Source organism: Rhea americana, unplaced genomic scaffold, assembly GCF_003343005.1.
Source record: "Rhea americana isolate MKP2758 unplaced genomic scaffold, rheAme1 scaffold_52, whole genome shotgun sequence".
Taxonomy (NCBI): Eukaryota; Metazoa; Chordata; class Aves; order Rheiformes; family Rheidae; genus Rhea; species Rhea americana.
Window position 1 is genome coordinate 496,666 of NW_028186668.1, and position 17,467 is coordinate 514,132.

Consider the following 17,467-nt stretch of genomic DNA (forward strand, 5'->3'; position numbering starts at 1 on the left):
GACAATCTAGTAGATAAACTTTTGTCCTGTTTCCCTCTCTTACATAAAGTGTTCAGTGACATTTTACAGCATTTTGCTCCAGAAGCATGCCATTTTGCAAAAAAAATACCATTGATCAAGGCGTCAGTGCAGTCTATTAACTTTAAAATGTACTTGAAACTTTTCATGAAGGTTCATGTTTTCTAGGAAGAAGATTTTAAAGAAATTTATTCAGACATCTGAAACAAAAGTGTGCATCCTCTCAATATCAAAATGTACTGTTAACCCCTTCATAATAGGACAGCTACTTATTAGACTTTTAATAGGCTAACCTTACCAAATCTGATTAAAATAAGAATGTAGACACAGACCCTCCACTTTGGTAAAGCTCATTAACAGCTATGAAGTGATGAAGACTTATGCTACATTTTTAAAGGTAAGCGATAACCAGAAAAGAAATAATCTCAAGAAAGGAGGACGGACGAATTGAATAGGAAGAAGAAGAGGTGTTAAATTCTACTCAGATCCGCTTCAGACTTGAATCAATAATTAAGTAAATTTACATGAAGAGGTTATAGCAGAGGCATAGGTGTACCTTGTCATAGATGGCATAGGCTTACCTAGATGCATAGGTCTAATCTTTGGCTATTGGTAATAACAGCACCCCAGACAGAGGTAGTTCATACTGGCAGCACAATATTTACGCACTGGGTTTCTGAAAAAGTCGTGTAGTTGTGTGTGTGTGTGTGTGTGTGTGTGTGTGTGTGTACACGTGTGTGTGTACACAACATGTATTAACTTATATTGATGGTTACTGTCAGGGAAATTACATTTCACAACTATCACTTTTTTTATTATTATTCCTCTGAAAAACACCTGAAAAATATTATCAGTGGTGTGCTATAATGAAATATGACTAGTAAAGTTAATCATATATTTTAATAGTCTTATATACTCTGACAGGACAAACACTGAAGTTGGAAATATTCAGAAAACTAGCAAGAGTACACGCCTTCATTTTTCCAGATCACAGTATTTTAACTTTTTTATATCACCACTTGCTCTCCTTTTCTTAAAAATAATAAAACAAGTCACAACTGAAGCAGCAAAATAAAATTTAAGTTAGAATTTTACCTTGTGAGAGACTGCAAAAATTGATTTTCCTCTACTGGCTAATGATTGATTTCATAATCATTCACAAAATATTCTGGATATTTATTAACAAAATTAGAATATTTCTACAACTCAGAGTTCTCCAACTCTGGATGCCACCTGAGATCAAACCACAGATGTTTAATCCACTTTAATATATAATATCGACTAGGCTTCATCTGGATACAGCATTTATTTTCTCAACAAGGTGACTGCTAAGAGAAAAAACTATAACTTACTTAAATGTTGAATCTGACACAGATTTTCCTTTCGGAAATTTYCTTAGGGGCTTCATTTAAGTACATTTCCTTAAGTTTTATTGGCTTTTTTTTTTTAAGTAAATAAATTGGAGGGAAAAGGATGAAGGAAAGAGAGGTTGTGAAATTAAATGATACTGTGATTTCTCTCCATAGATATTCCTCACAAAAATAAACAAGCAATAAAACACAAAAAGCTTTTCAAAAGCAACCAGTTTATTCTACACACAATAAATTCAAAGCAAGAGTTAAGTGCTAAGTTCTAAGTTAAGGGCTGACGGAAGGCAGCTAGTCTCCCTAGATTTCCTGAGAAGACAAATAAGAACTCTTAGAGGTCAGTTCAGGGCAGGAGCCCAGCCTGGATGCCTAATAACTTAATAACAAGCACTAGTCAAGCAGAAATGCCCTAAGGACCTACAGTATCTGATGGAATCTGTTCTTTAGTGGTGTATCTTCCGAATCATTCTCACACAATGATGGATAATTCAGAGTAAATAATGTCTTTTCAGTGATTAAGAATCATCCAGTTGGGCATACTTTTTAGCATATGGAACAGTTGTCTTATTCTGTAATTCTTGTTTTTCTGTCCCTCCTTAATGCTTATTGAACACTGTCATTTCCTTTCTTAAGCTAGACAGTAAGATTTTCTGAGCAAGAGCCATATACTTTTGTGATATTTTTTCTTTTNTTTTTTTTTTTTTTTGTACTGCACTGGTATCACACTCTTCTCTGAAGTTTTGTTGTGCTATACAAATAAAAATTAGTATATGATGACATGTACATAATGCAGTCCTGCTAGTTTAGAAAATACACCAAGATGCTAATCCAGCTTCCTATCAACCTCCTGCTTATAGAGTCTTTCATGCTTTCATTAATCTTGGGTGTTAAACTGCAGTGCTGCAGAGGTCACAGAATCATTCATGCTAGGAACAGTAGCTCCGAAGAGAAACACAATGCTAACACAAATCAGCAGCAAATACTATTACAATAAAACATGGTTGATCCTTTAAAYATCTCTCTCGTAATGTTCCACAAACAAAAAACTACTTTTGGACGGTTAAAACTTTGCTAGTAAGAGGCATTAGAGACTCAAAAAATCTCAAGGCAAACAGARCGTTTCCCAGCTGGCTTTGCTGTGTGCTTATTGAAGATATGCTTTAAGTTACMTATTTTTTAAAAAATTATAATATGTTGATGACAATTGCAATTACTATTTAAAGAGAATTTCACATTTTTTAATAATTAGTCTTTTATAAGTCTTCATTCTCTTATATTTGGCTTTATTTGAGGTATTCACAAAAGTTATTATTTTTGCTTTAATAAGCATATTAATGTGAGATATTCAGTTGATAAGACCAACTTAGATTTCAAAGGYTTTTGACAGGGCCTCTGAGTAAGAGCTCCTAAGAAAAGAGTTCCTAAGAGCAGGAAATAAGGTCTTTTCTGTAAATGATCTGTTCCMACACTGAAAGGCATTTCATAGAGATTTATGCTGGGCCACTTGCTGATCAGCATATTGTCTTGTAAAAGATTATGAATAAATTAGGTGACYAAGTCTACTTGTGATACAGAGTTATTCGAGGTAGAAAAAAAGAAAGGCTGATAGTAAAGACCTAATACTCAGGAGCCAGGCCATACAAAGAGAGGTGAAATTCAGTATACGTAAATGGGAAGTCTTATTGTCACCAGTGATACTGTCATATTGCCTTCTTATAGATGTGGCATAAACAGAAACAAAATAATCAATCATCTCACTCATTGGGAGAAAAATAACTGTSAGAGTTACCTGACCAGGTTTTGCATTCTCACAGACAACTATCTCATACTCTCTGGCGAGCTCTGGAGGATTGTCATTGACATCCAGGATTCTAATGCCAACTGGAACATGGCTCACTAGCCCAGGGTTGTCTGTAAAATACACAAGGGTGTATTAAGCCTTTTGAAATATTCAATCATCAGTGACATCCTCAATCTAAACACATTTTCTTAACACAATTAATTCARTGAGAACTAAATACACCTGCAGAACTTTAGGTAGCAAGAACTTCATAATGATATTGTTTGCTGAGCTTCATTACCTGTTTTGGAAAAAAAAGAGTAAAAAAGCATAATATGCATCTTAAGTCACTGTTTTATCAACAAAATACAAGTTACTCTGGAACTTAAGCGGAAGMAAGTTGTTGGAGTTTTTCCACATACTGTCATGCCCTATGTCAAAATACAATCAAATGCTTTGTAATTAATGTAGAAGTATCATCACAGTGTTGAATAAAATCTAACAGTAAGCATCTTGTTTTCCTCAGTCCTTCAAATATTTTAGGAAATATAATAACAAGAAAATATAAATCCACAGCCATATATAAACCATCTTCCCAAGCCTGACTCCAGATTTCTTGCAAGTTATCAGGCTATTACACAGAGCAGATAATGGGAGACTTGTTTTGGCTGCAAAAATTCAGGATCAGCGACAGAACATGAAGGTTTAACTAATGGTGTCTTAGGTTATAATCTGTACTTGTGCGACCATCAAAAAAGAGCTCCCCCTCAAAAAAGCAGAATAAACATAATCTTTTCAATAAGAGTACACTTTACAGTCTAAAATGGGGGGAAAAAATCAGGTTTTCTTAATCTCCAGTCCTCTTGCTCTCACTACTATACATAAATTTTCATTTTGTTGAAAAATTACATATCAAGAACTTTTTATAATTAGCTTTTAAAAACATCTTCTAGAGTCCATATAAATATCAATCCATTTTCTACATGACAATTCTACTTTCGCCAATTAAGTGAAATGATGAATACAAGACAGCAAAGTCAATTCTAACACAATGAGGTGGAAGAACTGAGTCTTACAGATTGATGTTTTTAATGTGTGTATGTCTGTGTATGTTCATGAGGAGAATAATAATAAAAAAGAAACACTAACAGTCCCTTGTTTTCCTGTTATTTTTGTCTTAATTAATCCACATCGTGTACCTGTCAAAGAAGGGTCATTTGTGAAATGCCTCTTTAGATTTGTTATGCCTTTGATGACTTCTGCTCAGAATTCTCAGAAACATTGATTAGATTAGGCAAGTATTTGACTTCAAAGCTACCAACTAAAGAGCCTCCCACTGAAAGAATATATGACAATACATAAGTTTATTTTTAAAAAGTGACAGATTTAACTTCTTTTTATCTGGGATACTAGTCAGAGATCCTGAGGCCTAGTTCTTCTCAGATATTTCACATTCTCCCTCTTGACTATTATCACGTTTGGCTGATGACTTTTACTCAGTTTTGGAACTTAGTCAGTTATCCCCTTAAGTAAAAAATGAGAATGGAATAGATATCAAAATAGCAGATAGAAAAAGAAGACTAGATTAGATAGGAACCTCTGTTCCCAATTAACATTATTGTTAATTCAAAGTCAAATTCAAATTACATGAACACATTCAGAAGACAGTTATAGATTTGCAAATTTCATTTTTGTGCTTAAATCTTCCTTAAATGCTTGTATTTTCAGCTTGACCCAAGACTATGAATACCATTACAACATATCAACCAAGAAACTAAAGTAGGCTTTTCCCACTGTGCTCATGCAAGGCTAATGCCTATCATCTCCAGAAAATACCTTTAGCAGGAATCTTTGAGGAATGGAAGAATAACAGGAATATATGAAGTGGAGGTGATAAATAATGACACCTGGTTGTTCACTAAGCAATTGGAAGAAAAGAGACACTGACCTCTCTTTACTTTCATTACTGAATGGAGAAAATGAAGTTTTTCTCCAGAAGATCCAGTTTTACATATAGAAAGTTGGGAGTACTAACAGGAAAAGGTGTTTGGCCCTACCCTGGAAGTAGTTTATGAGGCTGTGCAGAACAGCACAAGCCATAAGAGAGAAAATTTTTCTTACTGCTCACTGGAATATAGCTAACAATCTCATTTAGCTAACTTCCTCTGCCAGTGCAATCAGASAACACAATTACAATAATCCTCTAATAATAATTACAGGACCTGATCTCAAAAATAGCTGATAGTTGATCTAGAGATGATCTGTAGCACAAAGGAGCCTTATTCTGGACTTCTTCAGGAGCCTTTTGCACACAGCCCGTGAAATACGCAAACTAGAAAGTGCTATAAATTAAAGTAAGAAGGCAAAGCAGACAAAGGGGAAGCACAAGAAAGGACCGTACGAAGATGGAAGRTGGAGATCACAGTAATGATTAAGGAGGAATAAATCCATTTGGGAGTGGATTCATCAACTTCAGTGAGGAAAACGAAGATTTTGGCACTAGAAAAAGTCCGAAGAAGCTGTTGGCATAAAAAGTTGTGATTATCAGATAGTTGTAAGATCACTGAAAAATTTTGTTTGGAATGGACCTCTGGAAGTAACGAGCTAGTCCTTGACTCAAAGCAGGGTCAGCTTCAAAGCTAGAAGGGGGTGTAATATATCTAAGAGGAAAAGAGTAAAAAAGCAGGAAGAGCACAGGGTAGAGGATACCAGAGAGAATTAACTGTTCCATAAGTCCGGCATATTTGGAATAGTTACTGGTGGAAAAAAATTCAAACATTTTACTCCAACAGATGACAAGAACAGGTAACTTTCTTTCTTTCAGTACAGTATGTCAGACTCCTTTGCCCCACCTTGAACATCGACCTCTTGTAGGCCTGCCACTACTACACAGAGGCACCTGTTTAATCCATGCTGAACTTGCATTTTTTTCACCTGCTGATTCAGAGAATTTACCTTTGTTTCTTCTGTAGCTGTTTTGCAGTACAAAGAACTCATATTTACCTTACCCTACCTTGCTAGTTCAAAACTATTCTTAATGCACAGGGTATTTCTAGCATATTTTTGGAAGCAGTTACCTCATGGGATTTTTGACCTTTGCAGGTAGATTTTCACACTGACAGCCTACTCAYGACAAAATGCTAACAGGGAAAATACTAACATCATTTACCATACCAGTCTTGAAGCTTGTCAAATTGTGTACTCTAGATCAGTATGTACGCAAAGTGACAGCACAGTTTATAAAGGGGGAAGAGAATGAGATTGAATTACTAAAGTCCTCTTACAAGCATATTTGTTTTCAGGTTTTGTTTGGTTTTATAAAATAAATCTAAACACCAACCTTCAGGAGGTGCACAACTCACCTGCATCTTACAAACCTCTCTAATAACTAGTCCAATTAGTAGTACATTTTTGTTAATTAGACAAACTTCTTGCAATAGTTTGGCAGATTCTCAGTTTTGAGATAATCAGCGCTGACACACATTTCAGGCCTGTGCATTATAAAACAGCCAGATTCATTCTGTATCCTATTAGCAYTATGCCTCAAGAGTAGATGTTTTGAAGTGAATGCTCACTGTTTTAAGGGACAACTGAAGCAGAAATTGTTCTGATTCACCTACGTTAGTGGCTTGCTTTCTTACGCTTGAAGAATTTTCTCAGAATAAATAGTTCTTCAGCTAGAATACCAAATATTTGTAAAACGAATCAATTTCATTGGGAATCAGTCTCTCAAGCAGCAAGTTGTTTGTGAACTTACATAAATCCTTATCAACAGCCAATTTGGAATTTTGAATCCTCTCTTCATTTAATTTGTGTGGGCAAACTTCAAAACCTCTATTTAAGACAAACGCTTCCTTTTAATACAACTTCTGCAATCAGAGATTTCCTTTGCATGCTAACAAAATTCTCATGCACTTCAATAAAMATAAGACCTAACTGGAGTGACATCCAGAATAACTGCCCTGACACCAAGATATTTTTTTTTAAAGTGAAACTAGTATAGTTAAAATGAGTGAAAAATTTAATCCACAGTAAGTCTGAACAAGCAGACTCTTTCAAGCAGGGTRAAGGATTTTACAAAGGAATGATTTTAGATGTGTATCTAGGACCCATCTAAAACAAAATTTTTCRCACAGTTTAGGATGCAGAACTGATGTCCATGATTTTCATCATTACAATTAATTAATAGTCTTAATCACTGCAATAGCTACAATCTCTTTGGTTGTGACACCTTTTGAAGATCCTACAAGGCAAGCCAATGTTTAGGATGTGCAAGTATCTATTCTGGTATTTTTTACAGAGAAGTATTCATCTTACTTACCTAATAAGCTTATGTGATTAGTTCTGATACATTAGAAGACTAAATACAGATATAGCAAGGATAAAATATACTATAGACACATAACAAAAATAATAGAAGAATGTTTTGTATTTAAGTGATAATGCCAATATTCAGAAATTACTGGAATTCATTCAGAATGGTTTATATGTGATAACTAAGTTTGCTAGTAATGCAAAAGATTACACAGAACCTAATAATAACTTAACATTCTACTCTGCTTTTTTAAGGTAGTGGTTCTTCTAAAATGTTGTTATCTGAAGCTGGCTAGAAAACATTTTTATTTTCTCCTRCAGTAAAAATTTGACTTTTCATTGATGAACACAAGCCTGGAGACACTGACACCTCTCTTCAATCATGCTAGCAGTGGAAGTAGGAATAGCAGCAACAGGAGCAATAGTAGCAATAACAGCATTGCAGTAGAGTTAGAACATTTAGCACTTTCAAGCTAGCAACTCTCTCTGCCTTAATGCAAGCAAGATTCTACAGCTCACAGACAATGCTGGTGCTCACCTCCTGAGTAGATCAGGGCACCACCAACTGCACTGGTTCTGTGGCCAACAATGTGTCCATTTCAGATTCTGGTACTGATTCACAAAGCCCTGAGTGGGAAAATGTCACGAGATCCCAAAGACTGTCTCTTCTTCAGGAACCCATCTTGGTAGCTACCATCACTGGGAACATTGCATTTATCAGAGCCCAGAGGCGCAGGCGAATGAACTTTGTTAAATGCAGGCCCAACTGGAACACCAAGAGAGGTCAGGAAGAGCCATACCCTATACCATCTTCAGATGACAATGTAGTAATATCTTTTCACACCTTTCCCCAAAGAAACAGAGGAGAAGAAAATCCATCATGCCTRGAAGCCAATGACTAAACCAAGATAAACAGGGAAATAAGCATTAAACTTGGAATTAGAAGCTCAGCATTACTTCTTGAGCAGGATGGAGAATGAGCTGCCTTTAGAAAACTGGTTTTTTTTTAATTATTTTGTGCAGACTTTTGATATTTAATTGATACGTGCATTTAAAAGAATGTCAATTTTTGCTATGAATCAGCTTATTGTGACTTTATGTTCCATTGTCAAAGCTGAAAATTAACTCTGTATCATTGGAAGGCTTAGACAGGATACATGGACTGTTTCTAGCTCTTGCCACTAAAAAAACATCAGATATCCAATCTGACACAACACTATGAGTGAAATAGTCTTCAAACTTGGACCTCCYAGTTTTAAAATCTACTTTAATCTGGTCCACATTAGGGAGAAAGTAGGAAATATTTTTGTGGCAGATTATTTCTCAGAAATTAAGGAACTTTACCAGCTCAGGAAATTTACCAATACCAAAAGTCTTTCCGAAACTGAGCTAGCAGGCACAGTGCAGGTGAGGTCAAAGATGAATAATGAACGTGATCTTGGCAGGGGCAGGGGAAGATAACAATTTAGTTTCTGTTTCTATAATGTATCTCTCCATAGAGATAACTACAAATGTAGCAGAAAAATATAAAAGACCACATTTCCTTGTACTGATGTTAAATCAGTAGAGTGAATTCTGAAAGTGCAGTGAATTTCCTTATTTCARTGCTCTTTGGTTTGTAAAAAAATTGCTTTTGAGAAAAAAATTACAAACCAAATAGCACTATAAGGAAATGTTATATTCACCGTACAGAAAAATTCACTAAGACACAAAGCTAGCAAAAACTCACTAATATTAAACAGACAATCATCCTGCTGTCCACTGATAYAGAGAGTTAGGATATTAAAACATTGTCACAACACTTTGTTCTGATTTATAYTACTTTCTTTTAGATCTCTGAAATGCTTGAATTTAAATTTATTTTTAATTAAATATTTGACACAAGCCATTAAAGTTATTCTTGATTATGGGGAAAAGTTTGAAATGAGAAAATAAATGTTATCAATTCCTGCTATTTCCTCATGCTTTCTATGCTACATGCCAAGAAGATATTACTTCACAGACTTATTTCCTTCAGGTAATACACGTATTGTTTTATCTGTTTCAAAATAAACACACATGAATTGCATATTTTCCCTTTGGTTTTCACACTTATGTGAAAGTACACTTCCTGCAAAATAAAACATTGTGCATCTGAAAAGTATTAGAAAGTTTATTCTATTTTCTTTACACTGTCACTTTGTCTCTACTCCTCCACATGACTGTCTCATCTAGCACTATCATAAGAAAAAAGTATTTTAATCTCCTAACAAAATCATGTGAATAAAAGAATAACACCYCTTTTTTGCTGCAATCCAACTGAAAAACATGAAAATGAGCTGACCAAATTTTTTGCATAATTTGGTGTTCAATGATTTCATGTGACAGTATTTCTGTGCACCTGAAGAAAACATTTAACCCCACCTCAGCCTGATGATATACCTTATATATTTATTTACTTTACCTAATTATAGGACTTCCAACATCCATTCAAAATCTCAGATTTTTTTGTATAGTTTTGCTAGGAATTATTATTTCTCTCTGTGCGCTCTGTTTTTCTCTGAATTATATATCTTTCTGTATGATTATTTCTGTTTCTAGCAATACTCAAAAATGATAAAAAATATGCTATAAATATATATATGTATCACATACGTAAGTTGTATATAATGCAATAATACAAYAGAATACAATAGAATATATTACTTATAAGTAGAGCATCCACTTTAATGCTTTTAACCAAATTGTTATCAGCTGTTACAAACTCTGATTCTTGTGAGCTATCCTGCTTTTTCACATTTTTAAATTCTGATAAGGCTTTACTGGCTCACTGCAAAACTACATCAAAAAGTTACGTCCTCATGTAGGTTTTGTAATGACTGTATTTCCCTGGGATCCTTTCAATACCACCTCACCGGGCACTGCATGTTTTGTCAGTGAACTGTTGCTCYGCATCAGCACTCTGCTATCTTTTCCTGTGAAACTGGTTTGAGGAATGCATGTGGAGAAGGAAAGATGGAAGATTTTCCATAGTGGTAATTACCAGCTGTATAAGAGAAAGATATGGAAAACTCCCCTCCAAAGGTGTCTTCTAGATCCCCGAAATGTAAATGGTTAGATCCGCTATGAGATATAAACACTTACATCTCTTTGAAAAATTAGGTTTTGTGTTACAGCCAGGGATATTATTATCCTTACAAATGTCCAGTACTTTATGACCCGCAGTAATCTTGTGCCTTAACATCATTCAGATGAAATATATAGAAGTTTGTGCTYGATCTCAGAAAGAGTTAGTTCAATTGTTAGAATTATATCCCAAAATGAGTTTCCTGAAAAGGTCTTTCTTGCTTTGCTTCTAAGTAGTAATTTCTGGTGAAAGATATTCTCAGTCTAATTCTCAAAACAGGCTATTCTCTGAATTCCTTCATTCATTAGAGTTTATGTTCTGCCACAGCTTTTATATCCCTCCTATTGAGCACAAAAGTTTTGCACCACTGCTTTGAAAACTTCAAAGTACAAATTTTTTTTTAAAAAAAACTGGAATTGGCTTTGGAATTGGCAGAAGTTTGTTCATTTATATTTTAGCAATACCTGTCTCTTGCACTGCTATGGCTTTGGGTTTTCCTGTTATTGTTCTTGCTGTTGTTTTTATCAGCATTACTATATATTAGAGAGAAACATTAATTGAACRTCTCACAGTTACTTATAAAATCACCTATTTTCATTTGGAAAACATCAGCACTTGTGAGATATGAYCCCCCTTTTCCCTTACCAGTGTATTTCAACAGGTTCCAATATAACAGAAGCACAGAAGAGTTGCAGTTGGAAGGAATCTCTGGAAATTGTGTGGTCCACCTCCCTTGCTCAAAGCAGGGTTAATTAAAGTAGGGTGCTCTAGGCTGTGTCCTGACAGGTGTTGAGTATCTCCAAGAATGGAGACTAAACAATCTCTCTGGACAACATCTTCAGCGACTGACCATCCCCACAGTAAAAAAACCTTTTTCTTATGTCTAAACAGAATTTCTTCTATCTCAGTTTGTGTTCATTGACTCCTGTCCTTTCACTGGACACCACTGAGAAGAATCTGTCCCTGTTTTCCTTAATCCCTCTCATCAGATATTTATACATCTGGATATACAGTCCCCTAGTCTTCTCTTCTGCAGGCTGAACAGGGTCAGCTCTTGCAGCCCCTTCTCATATGAGAGATGCTCCAGTCCCTTAACCATCTTTGTAGCCCTTCATTGGACTCGCTCCAGTAGCTCTGTGTCTCCTGTACTGGGGAGCACAGACCTTCCCAGAGGACAGAGTACTCCAGGTGTGGCCTCACCAGGGCTCAGTAGTGGGGAAAGATCACCTCCCTTGACCTGCTGGTGATGCTCTGTCTAATGCAGCCCAGGATGCCAGTGATCACCTTTGCCACAAGCGCACATTGCTGGCTCATGATCAGTTTGTCCACCAAGACCTTCAACTCTGCAGCACTGCTTGCCAGCAGGTCAGTCTCCAGCCTGTATTAGTGTATGAGGTTATTCCTCCCTAGGTGCAGGACTTTGCACTTCATTTTATTGAACTTAATGAGGTTTCTGTTGGCTCATTTTCCAGCCTGTGGAGGTGCATCTGGATGGCAGAGTGGCAGAGCAACCATTTGGTACTATCAGGCACTCCTTTCAGTTTTGCATCATCAGCAAACTTGCTGAGGTTGCACTCTGCCCGATCACCCAGGTCATTAACGAAGATGTTAAACAGTATTGGCCCAAGTACTGATCCCATACCATTAGTGACTGGCCCCCTGCTGGATTTGGGACAGTGGTAACAACCCTCTGAGTCTGGCTGTTCAGCCAGTTTTCAGAGGAATAGAACTAACTGTTCTCTCAGTTCATTTATGTAGCCTGTACTTAAATATGCCTTGGTTTCACTTACATGCATATGCATGAGTTTCACTCAGTTTTCATTACGTGCAGCAGCTAAGCTGGTTATTTGGGAATCTGACTGCCCATTTCATGCATGCTATCATTATAAAGAATTCTAATTGAAACTCATCCTATATCAATCCTTAAAACAACTCAACCTGAACTTTTTCCACTCCCAAAGAAACAACTATTCACAAAGGCTCTATTTCTTTTCTCTGAATYAGTCTTTCATCTTTTATGAAACTCGCTCCTCTTGCTCTTTATTTTCTTATTTTCCTCACTCTTATCAAAGATTTGATCAAAAGACTTTTGTACAGCCAAGCAAATTGTATCATCTCCTTCCTCTTTCAATTACTACTTGATAAACTTTATCAAAGAATTCAAATAAGTTAATGAAATATGAATAAATCTAAGTTAAACCATATTTTTAAATCCCGTTTTCAGCAACTTTAGTCCAACCCTCCACCCCAAATACAGTCTATAGATCCTCTAATGAAAAACATAGTACTATGTTACCAACTTTCTCATTCCTTAGTACTATAAGCAGTTTGCAGTAAGGGCTAGTATCATAGCTCCAATTACTGATTTCACAATGGATTTGGTACAATATAGCATTGTTGTTGTAATTTTTAAATTGTTCTATATAAGAAAACAACCCAAGAAAAAGCGGACACAAGGGAAGGCTATCATTTATGCTGTCTGTCAGTCTGTCATACATCTCTCTCTTCTTCATTGCTGTCTCTTCCTTTTTTTATATGAGAATTTTTACTTATCTTTCCATTCTCAACTTTACTAGTAAGGAGCAATGCATGGGGAAGAGCAACATCCATGCTTTCCCATAACAAATGGGACCTAGAATGGAAAATTCTAAGAAGGATGTCTTTAAAAAAAGGGTATTTCATCCTCATTATTCGTTCCATTTTATTTTAGTCATAAGCATAATCTTTTTTAGCATGGTATGTGTAGTACCACTTACTTGACTATGTAAAATAAATAATGTATAGAAAGCAACACTGAAGTTTAATGCTATTTATTTCTGCAAAATAAGTACATTTGGATGTTTTCCCCAAAAGTCTAGTGACTACTCCTTTCCCTTTCTAGTGTGTTCCAATGTAGCTCTTAATTAAAATTCACTTGCCGAGGGTACATCGTGCAGGTTACTCATTCACATTCACTCTTACCTGTTTAAGATTAGGCCTAAATTATTTTAGTGTGTGGTACACTGAAATTAGATATTATGCAAAGACATTGTAAAGCACTCTAAGGTCTCTGCTGTTACATTTTTTAAGGACTAACTATAAAACTCTAGATTCCACTATTTACAATAGAAATTTACTTAGTTCAAAATGTTAACTCAATAGCAAAAGCAGGCACATTAATCAAAAATAATCTGTTGCCCTTATAAAATATGCATGTGTTACTAATGCTAGTAGTATAGTGGTAGACCAGATTCCATTTTAATCAGGAAATGAAGTAGATGAAAGCAGAGGGAAACCACTAACATCARTGGCACTTTTTACAGGTAAAACCTGTATTGCATCATCTAGTAAAGATGGAATACACCAAAAGGAAAAAAAAAATAGTAAAAGAATAAGAGAAAGAATACACATAAAGTAGTTCATGTTCTGGATCAAAATCACTGCTGCCTTTGAAAGACTGTATCACTAACAGCACTTAACATAACTGGATATACTGATCCAGCTTGAGGTTTCTTTTGTTTGCTTGGTTGAGTTTCTTAATTCTGTGCCGAAAATAAGATCCTGTAATAAAAATTATAACTGAAATGTGTATTTATTTAAATTGTTTTCTGAATTGTGCCTGCCTCATGTAAAAATATTTATCTGGGACTACTTAGTCAAAACATTTCTTGACTGTAGCATGTCTGAGGCCATGGAATTTCATCAGATTTGACTGAGGACTTTTGAATGTACCAGAAATATTTATCATACCTTTATTTGGAAATTTGCCTATTAAAAGGCCAGATGTACACCCTGATAATCAACAGCTAATAGGTAGCAGTCAGATGTAAGTTAAATTTGGCATACTTAATGTGTAACTCACAAATACAAGGTTAATAGCACATACAAGAGGCAAGAAAGAATTTCTCAGATAAAACTATACTAGTGTTATCTTCTGAGATACACGAAACATGATATAGAAATGGGACAGACTAGACACATAACGGCTGAAAATGTTTCTAGGTAACTTGACAGCCTTCTACCACATACAGAAAAATGTGGTAAATTTATATAGATAAAATCACATAAACATGTACGGTTTTGTTTTTGTTTCATGGAATTAGAGAAGTTACATACACACACAAAATTTGCCTTTATTCAAAACTGGTTAAAAAGAGGCTGGTATTGAAAAGAACCTAATGTCCCAAGACAGTGTTTCTTGTATTAAATATTAATCCTTTCCTTTCTAAGCTTTTCCTTAAAATTATGCACCAAACGTGTTATTTACCTATCTCAGAAGCAGACACCGTGATGTTGTACTGAGATGTTTCCTCTCTGTCAAAGATCTTGGCAGTCTTAATGGTCCCAGTGCTAGCATCAATGGTGAAATACCTATCTTCTTCTGTGTTATGATCAATGAAATATCTGTAAAGAAATAAAACAGTACATATATTTGTTGAGCTATATATCATCCAAAATAACAGAAATCTACATAAGAATATTATTTGTAAGCTTTTAAAAACCTTAGAAATTAAAAAAGCACCTTAAAAAAAATTCCACATTATCAAGGCACCTAAAACAACTCTTTCATTTCCTTCACGATGTTACTTGATTTTTTTGACAGAAAACAAGGCTTCCTCCGTAAGTCAGAAAGACAAAAAACTGCCAGCAGATATTTTACACAATAGCATACACTTATGTTAAAATTAAGATAGTACTTAATTTTTTTTGACAAAAAATATAAAATGGAAAGGTAAAAGAAAACAGAAAGAGGTAACTCTTCCATTAATTATTCGCTTGTCATTGCAAATCAGCATGCTCAATGCTGGTACCTGCAGTGAAGTACGTCTTCCTAACATGATCTTTGAAACATGACGAAATGAACCATTATGAAGATGAACGTTATGGGGATTGGTCGCAGAAACAGCAGATTGACAGAGCTGTAATTGACATAAGACCAGAAGCAGAACTAAGCCTGCTTAACCCCCTTGGCTTCTTGGCACCTTGCCTGGCAGAGAAAGTAAAAACCTTGAAGTGGGTAATGGAAGCCAACTGAGGGAATACAAAAGAAGAGATTGACAAGACTTTTTTTTTTTTTCCCCTCAAAGCCTAAATCATTTACGATAGCTTTTAACAAACAAAGCAATTATAGACTTTTATCAAGCCTTCTTTGCTAACTTCAGACTTGATAGAAAAATAAGGAAAAAGATGCCAAGTCTTTTATATACCATAATTGTTTTTCATGATAATTTGTCAGCCATGCTTTCATTCGCTGAAGTTTTTAATATATGGAAGCTATATATAGGCCGAAATGATTTATTTGTGTCAATTCCTATTTATACATCACCAAAAATGTAATTGCCAACTAATGAATAGAGTGGTGCTCAAAAAGGCTGTCAAGCTCAAAACAATTAAAATAACTTCGGTTTTATTTCTCTCACAATGCACTTATTTAGACTATTTGTGGAAAGGAAAAACAAACAAACAAGTGAACATTTCATTGATGCATTAAAGTAAAATGTGACTTGTGAAAAAGCAAAGGAAATGGAGCACTAAAGGAGGAGGCAGCAATTTGAGTGAGTCACCCTAACTGTTCAGAGGATAAGACACAGTGGATAAGACAGCTAGGATGTGATGATTTCGTTTATATTGTCTTTACTTAAGAGGATCTGAACCCCCCTCTCCCACACGCAAGAACCATTGTACATTTGCCTTATAATATGCTGGTTTGGGTTGTGGCACTCAAGACCTTTTGACACTCTCAGTATCCTCAAGAAYCAGAGAGCTATAGTTCAGGAACTAGAATTAAAAGCTGTTAAAACTAGGCTAGAAAATCTTTTCTTCCTGCTTTCTTTCTTTCCTTCTTTCCTCTTAATATCCTTAAGAGTGAAACTGCTCCCATGGGAGAAACTGAGGAAAAGACTTCATATTCTGAGACTGAGAGATGGCAGACCACAGTGCCTATCCATTCTAAGTTTCTTTGGATTTAGCTCACTGTCTTCTATCTAAGCTACAGTCAGAACCTGTGTGTGGCTCATTGACTACCAACATGTGAGAACACTTTATTCCTCACTGTCACAGAAATGTTTAGAAAGATTGTGCTAGTACTCATGGAAAAGTTGCATCTCGTATACACACAGCTAGCACTACCTTTTACTAGATTTAATGCAACCTTGGAGCCAGCGGGAGCTCAACCTCTAAAAGTGCGTAAAGCTGTAGTGCTTTTCAAAGAATTGTTTTGAAATTTGAACTATGTTCAGAAAATACACCCCTCAGTGGAGAAGTCCTTTCATGCCTTATGCCTTATGTCTAGAAGTGTAGGAAAGCTGAGTTATGACAAATTTTTGGAGCATGTTGACTGTATAACTATTAAAGGGAGAAATAGTGAACATCTGACAGTGTTGGGTGAGATGGAGAGTGCACATATACACAAACATCTTTATATGATGAACTGGAATACTGACAGAGAAATCTGAGGAAGCATAATGGTCCCTCAAATAATTTTCCTGGAGACCTTAAAAGAAACCTTTACTGATATAGCTTACACCCAGATTTGCAACGATAAAAAATAATTCCTTCTCTCTTACTATGGCCCTGTTATTCTTGACTCTAGAGCTGTCCTGATAATGACAAGAATTATTTGCTAAAAAATATGCTTCACTGACCTGTCCTTATGGAATACATAGACCCAATCCACAGCAATTTATAAGACAAGAGTATTGCCCCGCAAACATTTATTGCTGTAGACACTGATTACTTACTAGCAAAAGCAGGCACAGTGACTACTTTGTGAGTCAGTCTTGTGCTAATCACAGAACCATAAGAAAATAGGGCTGTTTAGCATTTGCCTATAGAAGTTTAAAATTAGACAGAATTTCAAAGTGCACTTAAACAAGAAAAAAATTTAAAATCTTAAGATCACTC

At 35.4% G+C, this 17,467-nt stretch overlaps 1 protein-coding gene across 1 annotated transcript in view; it reads right to left on the reverse strand.

Annotated features, from left to right (window-relative positions):
- LOC146588353 (cadherin-18-like) overlaps window positions 1-17,467 on the reverse strand; it is a 170,922-nt gene that overhangs the window by 18,970 nt on the left and 134,485 nt on the right. Inside the window, 4 exon segments of the mRNA XM_085318113.1 lie at window positions 3,175-3,296; window positions 8,018-8,080; window positions 8,083-8,106; window positions 14,832-14,968. Coding sequence (XP_085174239.1) covers window positions 3,175-3,296; window positions 8,018-8,080; window positions 8,083-8,106; window positions 14,832-14,968 — 346 coding nt within the window.